This window comes from Pezoporus wallicus, unplaced genomic scaffold, assembly GCF_028554395.1.
Source record: "Pezoporus wallicus isolate ANWC-B61680 ecotype Strahan unplaced genomic scaffold, APGP_CSIRO_Pwel_v1 contig_2, whole genome shotgun sequence".
Lineage (NCBI taxonomy): Eukaryota > Metazoa > Chordata > Aves > Psittaciformes > Psittacidae > Pezoporus > Pezoporus wallicus.
Window position 1 is genome coordinate 1596691 of NW_026639478.1, and position 14681 is coordinate 1611371.

Genomic DNA, 14681 nt, shown 5'->3' on the forward strand with positions numbered 1-14681 from the left:
ATACATAAGCCAATCTGATGCGAAATGACAGAGGCCAAATGGTAAGTAATGCAAGAAGAGGGTCCCTTTACACATACACTGATAATTAATGTTGTCAGTGATTGCTTTCTTCAGCGCCGAGGTCTGAATTAAAAAGGGCAGTGGCCCTAGGCTGCCATTAGCACACTCTCTTACAGTAAGTGTTACGGTAAATTGGTATTTTCCGGCCACAGGCTAGTAGCTGGTGTCTTTTTTTGAACGTGATTAATCTGTAATGGTCTCAAATAATGTACACACACTAACGAAGCTTGAATGTTCATCTGTTAACAAGCCCCCTTGTTCCCACAGTGGTATTTGAGTCTAATGGACTCCGAGGTACTGAAGTTCACACCACCTCCGCAGATGCCCCAAAACAAGTATGTTTTACAATTAATTGGATGTTTGGGTTTTAATGTGGTAGCTGGGAAAAAGTTGCACAGTGAAACTCATCACTTAAGAAAGCACTGACTGGTTTATAACATGTATAAATAATAACAGTGTCACTGGATTTTTAGCTTTTATATATTTCGAGTGTCGTATCAAAGTCTGTTATATAGAGAGTCAATTCATTGTAAAGCAGGTAGTGTTTAAATAGACATGTTGGTGGCTTAGCGGGGACTGGGTGGGATAGGTAATTGTAACGTGCAGTGATACGTAACAGTGAGATTGTACACAATTCCTAGATATAATTTGCTGGTAAAACTGACACATTTTCTCCTGCAGCAGTACCATTAAAGCTTAATCTGTATTTTTCTGGAGTATTTGTACCTTGATATCCAGTATCTGGCCTTTGAAAGGCTCTCATCCTTCAGTTTCTGTGGACTCTGTGGGGTGGTGTGCTTTAATGTTTCTAGTGTAGAGTTTTCAGTCTTAACAAACACTTCTCAGCACTCTGAATTGTACAGGTCAAAGTTGTTGCATAGAATACCATTAAAATGAATTTGTTCTCTGTATATTACCTCTTTGGAAACCAGTGTTTCCAGCTGAACATTCCCACTTCATCTTACAGGTTGGCAGGAAAGGCACACCTTCTCATGGGCAGTTCTCTTCCATTGTGAAAGTGCTTCCAACATAACTCACTTTTCCTTTCGTCCATGTTTTTAGTTTAATTTTGACTACAGCACTTTTTCTGTCCTGTTTCTTTCTAAATGAATGCAGATGGTTTCAGCCATACTTGGAGAATGCATCTTTATGCTAGTCCTGCCTTCATGAAGTTCAGGAGTTGGTTTCTGCTGGCTCAGTAAATATCCTCACTGGGCACCACCACGTTGCAAGCTCTAGCACCCTTCATGGGGCACCTTCTTTCTCTGCTGCATTTGCGTCTTTCTGGCCCAAAGGCCATGTGGGAAACCCAGCTGCTGCCACAGGAGTACTTGAGTTGCCATCAGGCGATAGGAGGGGCCAAGAACTCCCCTCAGAAAGTTTTCAAGATGGCATAGCACTTCAGTAGTTGTGGGTGGTGTTTACTTTGCTTTTGTGGAACAGTAGTAGCAAAGTTATGTTGTAGTTGGAGAACTAGATGAAAGTGATCTCCTTATGATGCTTACTTGATTAAATTGTGCAAGGGCATACCTCTCAGTATCAGCATGTGACAGAGTGGTACACTGCAACTCTGCAAACTAGCTCAACTGATCTTTGGTTCTTGTTGGTTTAGTAATGTAGACTTAGTATCTTTAAAATGCTCTTCCATCTTTTCATGCTCATGGTTTTAGTTCATGTGTAGTTGTGGTCAAATTCTGAAGGCATCTGTTGTTTTTTTTTCCCTCTACAAGACAACATAAGGTCAAACTTAAAAAATTCTGAAATGACTGTATCTATCCACTGGCAGCTCAGTCCACATCATGTCCTGGACTCTTCCTGTAATTCAGGTTATACTACTGCACAATAAATTCACTCATAATCTTGTCTTTGTAAACTACTGCCATGCCAGAATTTATTGACTAACTTCTTCCATGGCAAATAGCCTGCTCTTGCAGTCTCCGTCCATGTCAATCTGTCTTCAAAGTATTTGATTAAATTACAGTGTCTCTCAATACAGCAGAATACTGAGTAGGGGTTAGCTTCATGAATTGTTTCGTCTCTTGCCAGTCAGTATTTCTTCCACAGAAGCTGCAATATGATAACTTCTCTAGGAGATAGTTCCCTTTCTTTTGTCTTGTGTGCTCCTCAGTATCAGCCTTTGTCTCAGTTTGTCAGCATCTGTGTCAGTTAGGATTATTCAGTTGTCTGCTGTTTTGCTCATTCTCATCGCAAGCAGCTTTGTGCTTCCCCAGAAGACTACACCTGCACGGTCCCTGCGCATTAGAGAGGGAATACACTCATTTCTACCTGCAGCTGCAGGGGCCTTTAGAAGCGCAGAAATTAGCTTGCACTGAGAAAGATGCCTGCAGCACTCTGGTAACATTGTGATTTCCCACTTTAAACATTGTCACTCCGTGTCTTCGCTTCTTTTCTTAATTGGGGACAGATCTGTTCTTGAGAGTTTACAGTGTAAAGTCAGTTCAAGTTATGGAAGTGCCATGCACATGCTTCAAGCAAGAAACAATAGTAACCACATACAGTAGCTTGAGAATGAAAGGTTGTGGTTTTTGTTGTTTTTTTTAACTGCTAAGTGGAAATAATTCACTTTATGTAAAGCTTCCTCCTCAGAGGTAAAAGATCTTCCCCTGAGTTGTCTGCTAAAGGGTAAAAATATTCACATAAGTACTTCACAGTTCCCCCATTTCCTTCTGTAGTCAACCAGAAGATCATCTCTAAAGGTTTCCTTTGTGAAAGAATGTTAGGTAGGGCTTTTAAAATCCCCCAGCATAATAGCTTACAACAGCTCTACGTTATTTAGCAGTTTTCTCACAGAATAATTCTAATTCTGCACATTAAAAATAGGGTCTATAGCCAGGCTTTTTCAAATGTGAGCCAGCTAAATCTATATTTAGGTGTCTAAATGGGAAACCTACTTTAGGGTGGTGAACCACCAACAGAATATGCAGGTGTTCAGCATCACTGAAAAGTAGGCCACCTATAGGGGTGTGTAAAGAAGATCACACACAGCCCATCTTGATAATATTAGCACTGAGTTGTGTTTCAGGCTTTGTTATCAGCACCAATGAAATATAAACAAAGTGTGGGAAATAAGATGTTAATTTCCTTCATAACATTATTTCCTACTTCTACCTGAATGCATTTTAAATAAAAAGACATTTTTACATGAAATTAATTTCCCATGAACTCTGGAATATTTCCTACTTTTCTTTGTCTATAGGACAAAAAATGCTCATTACATACCCCAAGTCAATACAATCTGTGCAAAGTCATGTAGATTCTCTTGAAATGCTGCCATATTGAACATACTGAATATTCTGAATATTTTTATAAATGCTAAATATCCCAATATATCCATGATTAAACTTGCTTATCCACAATGAATATGTATCTTAATTTGGAATACACCAAGCAGCATCCAAAGACCTGATTTAGTAGGCATGAATTCGAGGAGTGCACTCCCAATTGCATATACATGGCAAGACAAAAGCTGGCTCCTTTTCAGAACAGTCCCTGTGACTGTGTGTATCTCAAAGCTGCTGCAGCTCTCAAAGCAAACCTCTCCTAAAACATGGGGTCATTTCAGAGATACTGCCTGGTGCTGCAGCATTGCAGCTGGAAGCCCAGTTCCCAAGTGACTCTCCAGCCTGCTTCTACAAAATGGTGACAGCAGTCGTAGCAATCTTTAAAAATTCCTTGCTTTTAACTTCTGTGTGTTTTAAAAGCATGCAAGAGCTTGGCCTGCTTTAGGAATGTAGTTTATCCTCTATCAGTGCTGTGTCAAACAGTATGCTCTGAAAATTTTAAAGGACAAGTAATTGGGTGTTCAAAAGGCATATTTTATTGGTTAGCAACAAGGAAGAGTTCTGTCTCACTGGGAGCTGTGTGAAGGATATTTGCAGTGCTGGAACTGGAGGCATGAGGTTCCCTGCCTTTTGTGCAAGTGAAACAACCAGAAGCCCCCAAACTTCAAAATGCCCTCTCTGGAAACATACCTTTTTACTCACAGAAAATCAATTTAAAGCTATAGCCCAGGAAAATTGAACTGGTGGTATCATGGATATCTCTGGCTGAAGCTTTCTTCATGCCAGAAGGCAGTAATGATTGTTTTCTGTGAAACAGCTTTGGACACCACAGTTCTTGAGCCTCATTCAGTGACAGGAGTAAACCACCTTTATTAAGGAATCCGTAAGCCTTCATTTTCTCCACTGCAAGTATTCTGAAATGGTACTTGAAGTGTTCAGTACTTGAGATAGCATAAATAATAGAGTTTGGGGGATAGGCAGATCGGAAAGAGCCGTCAAGAAAACACTGTGTATATATATATATATATATATATATGTACGTACACCACATATACACTGTAAGGGAGCTTGGGAGAAAGGCTGGGGGCATCTGTTACCTCTACTGTTTTTACAGTCCAGCATCACTGCAGCCCTCCTTGTCCTAAAGCAGCTTTGGAGAGAAAGGGAAGAGAAAAAAAAAAAGTAAATAAAATCCCCAAACAAATTGAAAAGTGATTTAAACCACTGGTGTCTGAGTTTGGTTGGGTTGTTTCTTTTTTGCATTTGAAATTCTAGCACTGTCTGTTAGAAGCCCGATTTATGACATTTGTTCATGTGAAATGCCTTGCCCCAGTTCCTTCTAGAATTTCTTCTGAAGATCATGATTAATAGTTCAGTCCTCATTATTGCAAATGTTATTTTTAAATAGTTATTCTGAGAACAAGAATTCCATTAATCAAAATAATAGATAATGAACAAATAAATGGCAACCTAATTTGTCTCGTTCATACATATGGAGATTATAATGCAAACAATCAAGGAACCATGGAGGCTGCTGTACTGGCATCTCAGTAATATGCATGTGCTGCGTGTCCATTAGTTTTGGAGCATTATAGACAGGATTAGCAGCTGTAGTTCTTGTCCAAACACTTTCCCCTTGCCAGCAAACTGGAGTGGCATCTGTGCTCCAAAGCCATCACTCCAATTTATTTCAATGTCATGCAGTAATCTGTCTCTAATATATTGACGTGCACAAACTGCTTTTTTCCTGTTAACTGCTGAAAAGCCCTAGAAGTAGGTGTGAAAGCAGCTGAGCTGTTGGTATGAAAGCTATAGGTTTCACTTCAAGAACTGCTGCTTTTCTCCTTTAAAATGCTGAAAGTGAAGAAAGCCTCCTTTTTAGAATGGTAATCATTTCACTTCAGAAGGAATTCAATCCAGCTATGTCTCAGCTGGTTCGAAACCTGATTGCCTGCTGGGGCTGCTGCAAGTAGAAGGGTGTGTGCCACCGGGTAGGTTTTGGCATTCATGAAGCTCAGGTGCTGTTTCCTTGTGAAACTGGGAGTGCTACATAGATAAGAGGGGCCTAGCCACCCTCGGCCACTATGTAGTTCACTGCCAGGTGGGAGGAGGATGGATTAGCCCTTTCATGGTCCCCAGTGCTGTGTGGTCCAGACCTGCAGGATATGCCTCTGTCATCCAGCACCCCACAGGCTATCTATCCCCAAAAAAGTGCCACTAGTTACACCCGTTTTTCCAGTTCTTGCTCAGGGAAACTGGGGCAAGGTGCCTGCCATCCCCTCCCCTCATGCTTCTCTCCTCCCCTGGCTCTGCAAAACCCTGCTGCGCTCCCCATGTACATAGAGCTGGTTCAATACGAGACATTTTAATGATGAATGCCTCCCCCTGGAATTGTGGCTCTGTCTCTCAGGCATGATGCAGCCGTGCAAAAATGTAAAGCATCTCTCTTGGTTTACTGCAGGAAATTCAGCATCCAACTAAGGAAGTTTTATCACATCTCTCATTCAGTTACTGTTTCCTACATTTCAAATATACTGCAGTCTGTACAGCAGCTTTTTTTTTCTTTAATTTTGTTGCAAATCTTTCCGACTTAAACCAAACTTTGACTGGTAAATGTCATGAATCTCAGGCCAGGTTTAATTAGGAATTTTCTAAATCTATTAACAAAAGAGATGCACTTAATACATTATGTCAACCAGAGCTGGGCTTTCTTTAGCTATTTCGAGGGCTGCCATAGGCACAGCTTGAAACTTCCTTGGATTTTACATGGGTGCCGTATTTTATGTTGCATTAATTTAAAATGGTCTGTTTCACTTCATCAAGACTTTAGCTTAAGGATAATGCATTTATGTAAGATTAATCTTGCCATGTTGTTTTAGGATCAGGATTGTAAACTGCATTGTTCTGACAGTGATGTTCTAAATGTCATTTTAAAGCTTTTCTCTGGAGCTGCAGGCTCCCACTTATTCATGATGTTATCTTTAATTTCACTTGATTTTTAGAATATCCCTGCTTTTTTTTTCCAACATGGTAATTATTCATGAAAATTGGCAAAAAAAAAAGAAAAAAGAAAAAAATAAAAGGAAGATGACAAGGAGGAGAAGAGGAAGCTGCCTTAGCAAACCTGCAGAAGAATTCAGTTTTTCTTCTTTTAGCTGTGACCTCAAACTTCAGCCTTTTTAAAACTCTGATCAAGTTATGAATCCCTTTTGGGTAACACAGAGTTCTGCTTTTTGGAGGCTTCTTCTTCCCCTCCTTGTCCGCAACTTTTTCTGAACTGCTCCATCGGACATTGCTGCTTTCTCTCCCTAGTCCGTCAGGGCCTGTTTATAGGCCTGACACGCTTTTCTCTAGCTGGAGATGCTTAAAAAAGCCCCACAAACCTCTTGATGCGCTGAGCCAAAAGGAGTGTATGTATTGCTAATACAGGGTAACAAATGCCAGCAGGACTTGCTGGAGGGTTGCGCCTGGGAGCGGAGGCAAGAATGAGCTTTTCCCTGTGTCATCCTTTTTGCAGGTGAGAGACCACGGCGGCGCGGAGGTCACCCACACGCTGCGTCTCCGGAAGGGAACCTAGAGCCTCAGCTGAGGAGCCCCACCGTGGCGGACAGCTCCCCGTTGTCTGCAGAGCAGCCTCCCTCCTTCCCTCCCTCCCTGCCAGCCATCACCTCGCCCAGAGCCACTGAGCGAGACCGAGACCGGCGCTCTGCGAGGAGGGGGTGCCTCTGCGCTGTTAATCATCTTAAAATAAATGAAGATGCTACACAAGATATATATAAATTGACGTACTAATCAGTCCCATGGTTCCTTATTTCCTTTGTAATAAACAGTGGAGTTGGCAAGCACTGTGGCAGCACAAGGCATCTGTATTAATCAAGAGAAGTTTGAGACACTGGAAAAATTAAACTTTATGTGATTTGGACAGCATGAAGAAGTTAAGCACTGTAACAAAAACCTCCCTGATGCTCACAATGACTATTTGATACGTTTGAAAAACAGCAGTGGATTCGAGGGCTGGAGAAGTATTAATTAATGAAACTGCCACTGCCTGTCATGCTGAAAAGCAAATTAAGGGAAAAAAAAAAAAGAACCAAGAACAACAGAGACAGGAGGAGTGGGGGTGCAGGGAAAAGGTGGCGTTTGGTGCTGAGAAAGCAATGCTTGATGAAGGATTAAAGGGACTAAAGAGAAAGACCGTCATTCTGCAATGGTTTGTTTCATTACAGTTTGGGGACCACTTGCATTTCTAGTGCTCTTGCTCTTGACTGTGCACCATTAATAGTATGTGAATATGGAAATTGAAACACTTCCAGAGAAAAGCTTCTATTCTTGCTTAGGAAAAGAAAAGCTAGTCGAACACTAAGAGAAAAAAAACAGGCTTCTGTGTTTTACTCTCAGGACATTTTTTTTTTTTTTTTTTTTTTTTTTGTAACAGGGCTACTTTCTCCAACCTGATCCCAACAAAGGAAGTCATCACTTTTTTAGTAGAAACAAGAGAAATAATACATTAAAACACTCAGCTGTCTAACGCCGCTGATCTGTACCTTTAGAAGAGATAAAGCATCACTGAGCAACTTGGGGCAGCCCTGGGCCTATAAGGTACTTCCTGCTCCTGCGTTTGGTTCAGCAGGCCAGCTATGCTCCACATCGGGCCCAGTGACATTTTGGCAAGACGAGGAACTTATTTTGTGGTGGCAGGTTAATGTTCATATAAATGTGTCATGTCTCGTACTTGGTGATCACTGGTGGTGTTAGGAAAAAAAAAAAAGAAAGAAAGAAAAAAAAGCTTTATATACCTCTTCTACCGTAACTCTTTAACTGCAAGTTTTCAAGGTGGGGTTGTGGCACATAACAGGTTGTTAAACCATGCAGTGTAAGCAATTAAAAATGTATTCCACAGATATAAATATTTTCTTTTCTTATTGCTGTGACACTATGTGTGATGGTAATATTTCTGAGAGTTTCAGATTTTGCACATATAATTTTATGCATTATCAAAAGTTACTGCTGCCTTGAAAGAAAATGTTCTGTGAAAATTTTTGCAAAAGCTTTACTAGTTTGTTTTTTTAAATTGTAACATTTTGTAAAGGCAGGAAGCGAATTAAAAAGAAAAAATCAACCTAGCATGCTAAATATATTTTTCAAGAAAGCAATAATTTTACATGTACAGAAATAATGCTAACCTTTAATACAGGTGAGAGCAACAGTTTACTTAATACGTAAACGGAATAGTGCTGTTTTTGTAGACGTGGGCTTCTGACACAAAGATTTGTTTAAAAAAACAAAAAGCAGAAAAAACCTTGAAGTGTGATCTTTCTATTCTAACCCTTTTGGTGGGTGGGGGGTTGCTTTTTTAAAGAACTCTAGTCAGTAATTGGTTCTGGATACTACTTGTTACTCGTTTTAAATTACTTGACAGTTTTTGTTACTTTGCAACACTTGCAACAATGCAAATTAACTTTCTTATGTATTTTTTTTTTAACTAGTTTTTCCTTATACTATTACACCAGATGTATACCAGAATCCTCTGTAAGTCTCGGTGTAGTTAGGAATGTCTGTGCAAGTACTTTCAAGTGGCTGTAATTAACTGTTCTGTGAAGTTATTTTGAGGGAGGTCGCATAGACACATTCCATTGTACACCAAAAAAAAAAGGAGAAAAAAAGAAAAACTGAACTATTTTGCTGTGTTGCTTTATGATTATCATTTTGGGTTTGCACTAGCTTGCTCGGTTTGGTTTGGGTTTTTTCTTTTTGTTTTGTTTTGTTTCACTTTTGTTGCTTTTCTGAATCATATTTTCCATCAGTGGAAGTAATGGTGACAGTTCAGGACTGCACAAAAGCTAGTTGCTTAGCCTATTTGTTTGTGTTTCAGTTATTAAAAACTCTTCTGTACCCAAAATGGCACGAAAGTACATTTGTAATTCCTCTTTATTTTTTTTTTTAAATGGTATTCTTTTTGGCAAGCAGATCTAGAAAATCTGAGTTAATATTTAGAGCCAAGAGCTTCTTTCTGGAGTTTTTCTTCCAGAATCTCTGACAGAGAAACTAGTGCTGTCACTGCCATTACCAGGGTACTAATCAGCAAAGTTTACAATCATAATTTAGCTCATGAAGAACAAGAGTAGGAAAAATCAGTTTAAATAATTATATGCTGTGTATAGCACAGAAATGAGATTTTCACTTAATTAAACAAGAAATAAGAATTGGGTGAGGGAAAGCCAACCTTAAAGACCATCTGTTTTCAGAATTGAATCCCGCTATTTCTGTTTTCTCCTTTGTCATTGTATTGTATTGATTTGTTATTATAGTTAGGCCATAGTATTTAAAATGAGTTGTGTTCTTTATTTATTTAGTCAATGGGCTTGGATCAGCTTTTTTAAGCAAGTGATAACTTTTTTTGGCATGACACACTCCTGTAAAGCCCTTTTATGACTGTTACAGGGACTTTCTACTACCTCTACCAATCTACTGTTTCTTCTCTTAACAGGTTTTTATGGTGTTGCAAGTCTAATGTAACTTAGACAATAAAGGGTTTGATTATCTACGCTGCAGATTCTCAAGTGTATCTGCCATCTCTCTCTCTCTTTCTCTCTCCCTCACTCTGGTTTTTTTGTGTGGTTCATTATAGATAAAGTGTAGAAGATCATCTTTATTACAGCTCAAGTGAAAGAAAGACATTCCATGCTGGAGTATTTTTGTATCCTGTGTGTTGTGCACTGACCGAAAGTTGAACTTTGAGAAACTTTTTCCACAGAGCTAATAGGCTACTACCTTGCCATCATAGTGTTTGCATTCTTTAAATTCCTTCTGTCAGAAATTCTGTGAATAAAGGGGTACACACTGCAAAATGGAAAGCAAACTAGAAACCCAAAACAGTTTTAAGTTTTGTATTTCAAACCCACTTTAATCTTTAGTAAAACATAAAATGCTGCCCCCATTCTATGAAAGACTCTGCTTACCTGACAACAACTAGTTAGGAATTGAATTATCCTTTGGAAAATAGCATCTTCTTAGTGCAAAACAGTGGTCTGCTATTAACTGACTCAGATAAAAACCTTCAACTGGAGGGATTGCCAAGTTTTAACATGATGCACCTTTTGTGGTAATCCCTGTAAAGAGATGGAGATAACATGTGAAAGGGCCAGATTTTGACCTTCTGAAATTCATGTAAGTAGACAGTAGGCAGTGTCTGAGAAAGGCCAGTGCTGAGGTTGGGACAAAGGAGAAACAAGGAGTGAAGCAAGAGGTTTAGACCAGAATCACCAAGAGGAAAGTTGCCCAAAATGACAAAGTCAACAGTGTGAGACAGCAGAATGATTTGGAGCTGGAGCAGAAACTGCAACCTAACCAGGAGAGGTCTGTGCCTTGCAAAAGGATGCTCAGATAAAAGGGAGGAAGGATGGATACACAGGCAGCTTTTGGGGAGATGGATTGGAAGCTTCAGAAAATAAGCACATAATTTAAACTCAGTGAATCATTCTGCAAAAATGTTATTTTGTGAAATGAGCCTGAATGATGTTCTGACAGAAAATAAGGGGATGCCTTTTTGGATCTTCACTCTCTTGACTGATGGGTGAACCAGAGTTAGAACTGTAATTATGAATAGTTGAGGCTGGACTGAAGGGTCTCTCCAATACCCGAGGGATTTTGAAAAGCATATTGCTCTTTTCAAGAAACAAGTAGACTCTGGTTAGCCGTAAGCAGGAAGGGAAAAAAAGGCAGGGAAGAAGGCATAGTGTTTTAAGCAGTTGCTGAACTGGAGCAATCCTTTGAGGATGCTAGAGGGTACATTCAGATAGTATTCTCTAATACAGAATATTTTAAGATGTCTCATAGAATGTTGGGTAAAAGAGCTGGGAATGCTCAAAGCTGTTAAGAAAAAAAGTCCAATATTAAAATGGCTTCAGACATTTGGCTCTCTCCTTTGTGAAACCCTTTGCGTCTCAAATTTAAGTTGTGGATCATGGTACAAACAGCTTGATTTGTTTGTTCCTGTGTCATCAGTGTTGTCTACAAAGGTGAGTTACTTGTCAAGAGTTTAGAAAATGTGAGATACCCATGTTCCCTTTCTATAAGTGAAAATCTCTGCATGCCATATTTCATCATCATCAACTCAAGCACCACAGGAGTCTTGGAAGATTTTTCTAAGCAGAGAAAAATGATTTACTTATCTTCTAAATATTCGTTGTTCTGGTATGACACAAAATAAAAGGGACGCTGGCCCTCCACTTCATCTGACTCTCAAGATTCAGCTGACTTTTCTGGGACAGGGCAGCATTATGCCTTGCCTGGGACAATGAAGGAGGCACCAGTGGCTTTCAAGACCTATGGCTTGCCACAGAGCCCTGGAGTGGTGCTGCAATAAACACACTTCTACTAGGGACCTCTCTTGGCAATGGTAGTTTGCAGACTGCACCATTTCTTTGATTTATCACAAGTTTCCATGAGAATCATGTTGATACTGCTGGGATACTGGGTCTGTTCTTCCATATGGGAGCTAGCGGTGGAAGGTTACTGCAGTCAGAGGACCATGGACTTAAATGATAACCAGCTTACTGGCTACTGTTTTCCTAAAGTTTTCTTTGTGTTCCTCTCCTCCCTCAGAGAGCACAAATGCAGGTGGTTGGTTGCACCATGGAGGAGGTGACATGTCCAAAGCAGTGGTGGGAAGAGGCAGCTGGGAAGAGTTTATGTTGACAAGAAGTCCATGTCGTGGCTTGCCCAGTATCTCGTCCCCTCTGCTGGGCTTCCTTCCCCTGTCTCCTGTCAAATGGCAAATTCATTGTTGTGTGGCTGTGTTCCCAATAATGCACAGAAGCTTGCTGTGGATATGGGAATGATTGATTGTTGTCCAAGGTTTTTTTTTCTTTTCAAATATTGACGGAGTAGAGCATCCCTGGGCCTCGTTGTTAGAGACAGTGGAGGAAGCCTAGTTAGTACAGTTGCAACATAAGGCACCTTTTCTATCTGTAGAACGGTAGGTCTACTGGCAGGCTCTAAGGGCTCCTTGCAGTGGTGAATTTGTGGGAATTTGCTAACTAGAAAGTAGAAGTGCATGGAAATGTGCTCGGGTTTTACACCAGCTGTGCCATGGGGGCAGCCCCAGAGCCCCAAGCTTTTTTAGCTGGGAAGATGTTCCAGGCCTTCTTGGAGGACCCTGCATGTGATGAGCGGCTTGACTTAGACTCTGGGTGGTGACTTCTGGAAAGGCTCACTGCAACTCTCACTTCACCCTTTGCAAGTAAGGGCCCCTAGCACCTGGCCAGGGGTTATTAATGGCAAAAGTGACATCCAGGAAGCCTGCGGGAACTTCTTGAGCTAGGCTGAGTGCAGTGCTAGGGCTAAATCCAAGCAGGCCCAAGTGGAATGGCAATGAATTCACCAGAGGAAGGCCACAAGGATGGTTGGGGGCCTGGAGCACCTCCTGTATGAAGATAGGCTGAGGAAGTTGGGGCTGTTCAGCCTGGAGAAGAGAAGGCCGCGTGGAGACCTCATAGCAGCCTTCCAGTATCTGAAGGGAGCTTATAAGGGTGCTGAGGAGGTACTTTTTAAAGAGCATGTAGTGATAGGACAAGGGGGAATGGGTTTAAAGTGACAGAGGGAAGATTTAGATTAGACATTAGGAAGGAATTTTTCATTGAGGGCGGTGAGACACTGGCAAAGGTTGCCCAGAGAAGCTGGGGCCGCCCCATCCCTGGAAGTTTTAGCACTTTCAGGGTTAGAAACATGTAAGGAATTCCCTGCAAGGCTACTTAGGTTATTTTAATTTTGTCCCTACTGACAGAACATGATATGAGGAATTACATGGCTTTTAAGGTGAGGCAAGTAGAAGGGGAATGGTCCAAGCAGCAGCAGTGTTGCTGTCCTAAACACCTAATTTTTAAGAGTATGACATTAAATTTACTTGGCAACTGAGTTCATTCTGCTTTGCATTCGTTCTGTTAAATAAATGGGGGCTTTAAAATGAGGCACAGCTGGAGGCACCATTAAACCTACCTGAGTTTTGCTTCTCAAGTTGTATTTTCTGAGTATTTTGCAGAGAATGAGTCTTTGAGAGTTTTTAGAAAACCTAGAAAAAAGTTTTGACAAATTATTTTGACTGTATCCAGAATTACAGTGTTTCAGCAATTTGAACTTGCAAGAAACAGGTGAGTGCTGAGGTGGCATAGGAAGAAGCACCAAGGCTGTAAACCTACCTAGATGTTGATTTAGCCATTTTATTACTGAGGCTGGTTTGGTAAATGTGGCTCCAGGGAGTACAGGTGCCTCTTAGGGCCTCCTCTGATCATTTTTCATACTACTTGTGGCAGAGTAATTTTGTTTGTAAGGTTACGGTTTCCTTCATTATATGAAGGGCCTCTTAGGTCGCTGTCTGTCTGTGCTGGGCACTGTACGGTAAGAGATATTTCCTGATGCAGAAGCTGCATGCGGGTTGCCATGCAGAAGTGACTCTGACCTAGGCTTAAGGGCAAATTAACCTTCTGCCCACCTCACTTACCTGCTTGAATGCCTTTAAGCTGCCTGTGAGGCAAACTAGTTACTGCTTTGAGAAGCAGGGTGCAATGCACTGGGGGGACACAGTGCTCTAAAGGCTTTACCTGCCATGGGGATGGGCCCTGTCACCCTTGGTTTTATCAGTCAATCTGTCCTGAACATCTGCTCTTAATGTAGCCAAAATGTGAAACAAATAATGCTGGCTGGGTGGTGGACATTGCTTGCCACAAGGTCGGGCGGGATGTGTAGGCAGTCTGGCTTCAGGCTGAGCCCAGGCAAGTTAGGTGTGAGAGAGCAGGATTTCACAGCTCAGGTAAATGCATAGGTGTGTAGGAAGGCTGTGGAGGAGCCTCACCTCTCAGCACCTTGCACAGTATGCAGGAAGTGCATAAAGGACATGGCGATGGGCTCCACTGGGTGGGTACAAAGGAAGAGCATTTGCTCACTGCCCTACAGCATACGTAAAGAAAGACACGTCCTTAGGCTTCCAAAGGATGCTAAGGCTTTATGGAAGCTCAAGAACTTGACAGTCTTAACCTCCCTAGGTATGTGGAAAGCTTGATACTTCACCATTTCTATAGAAATCCTTTAATTGTTTAATTGTTTTTAATTATTCTATCTATCCATGAGTCCATAGTGCTTTTGTACCGTTAGAAGGATGTGAGCTGTTTCTTAGAAGAGACTGAAAGCCTTTGGAGGTCTCTCCATCCTTCACCAGCGTGGAAAAAGGGCAAACAATGTTCTCCCACCTGTGTGTATTTGAAGCAACTACATTAACATCAGTGGGATTTTTGCGTAGTTTCATGGCTATATGGTAAGGACAAA

General features: G+C 41.1%; 1 protein-coding gene across 3 annotated transcripts in view; it reads left to right on the forward strand.

Moving 5' to 3' along the window:
* ZNF516 (zinc finger protein 516) overlaps positions 1 to 9913 on the forward strand; it is a 102017-nt gene extending 92104 nt beyond the window's left edge. For 2 of the 3 annotated variants that reach the window (XM_057414735.1, XM_057414734.1), the window contains exon 5: positions 6880 to 9913. In XM_057414735.1, coding sequence (XP_057270718.1) covers positions 6880 to 7154 — 275 coding nt within the window. In that variant the 3' untranslated portion in view covers positions 7155 to 9913. Of the gene's footprint in view, positions 1 to 327; positions 396 to 6879 lie in introns of all 3 variants that reach the window. The other variant, XM_057414736.1, reaches the window with a different exon arrangement.
* Positions 9914 to 14681: the final 4768 nt, after the last annotated feature.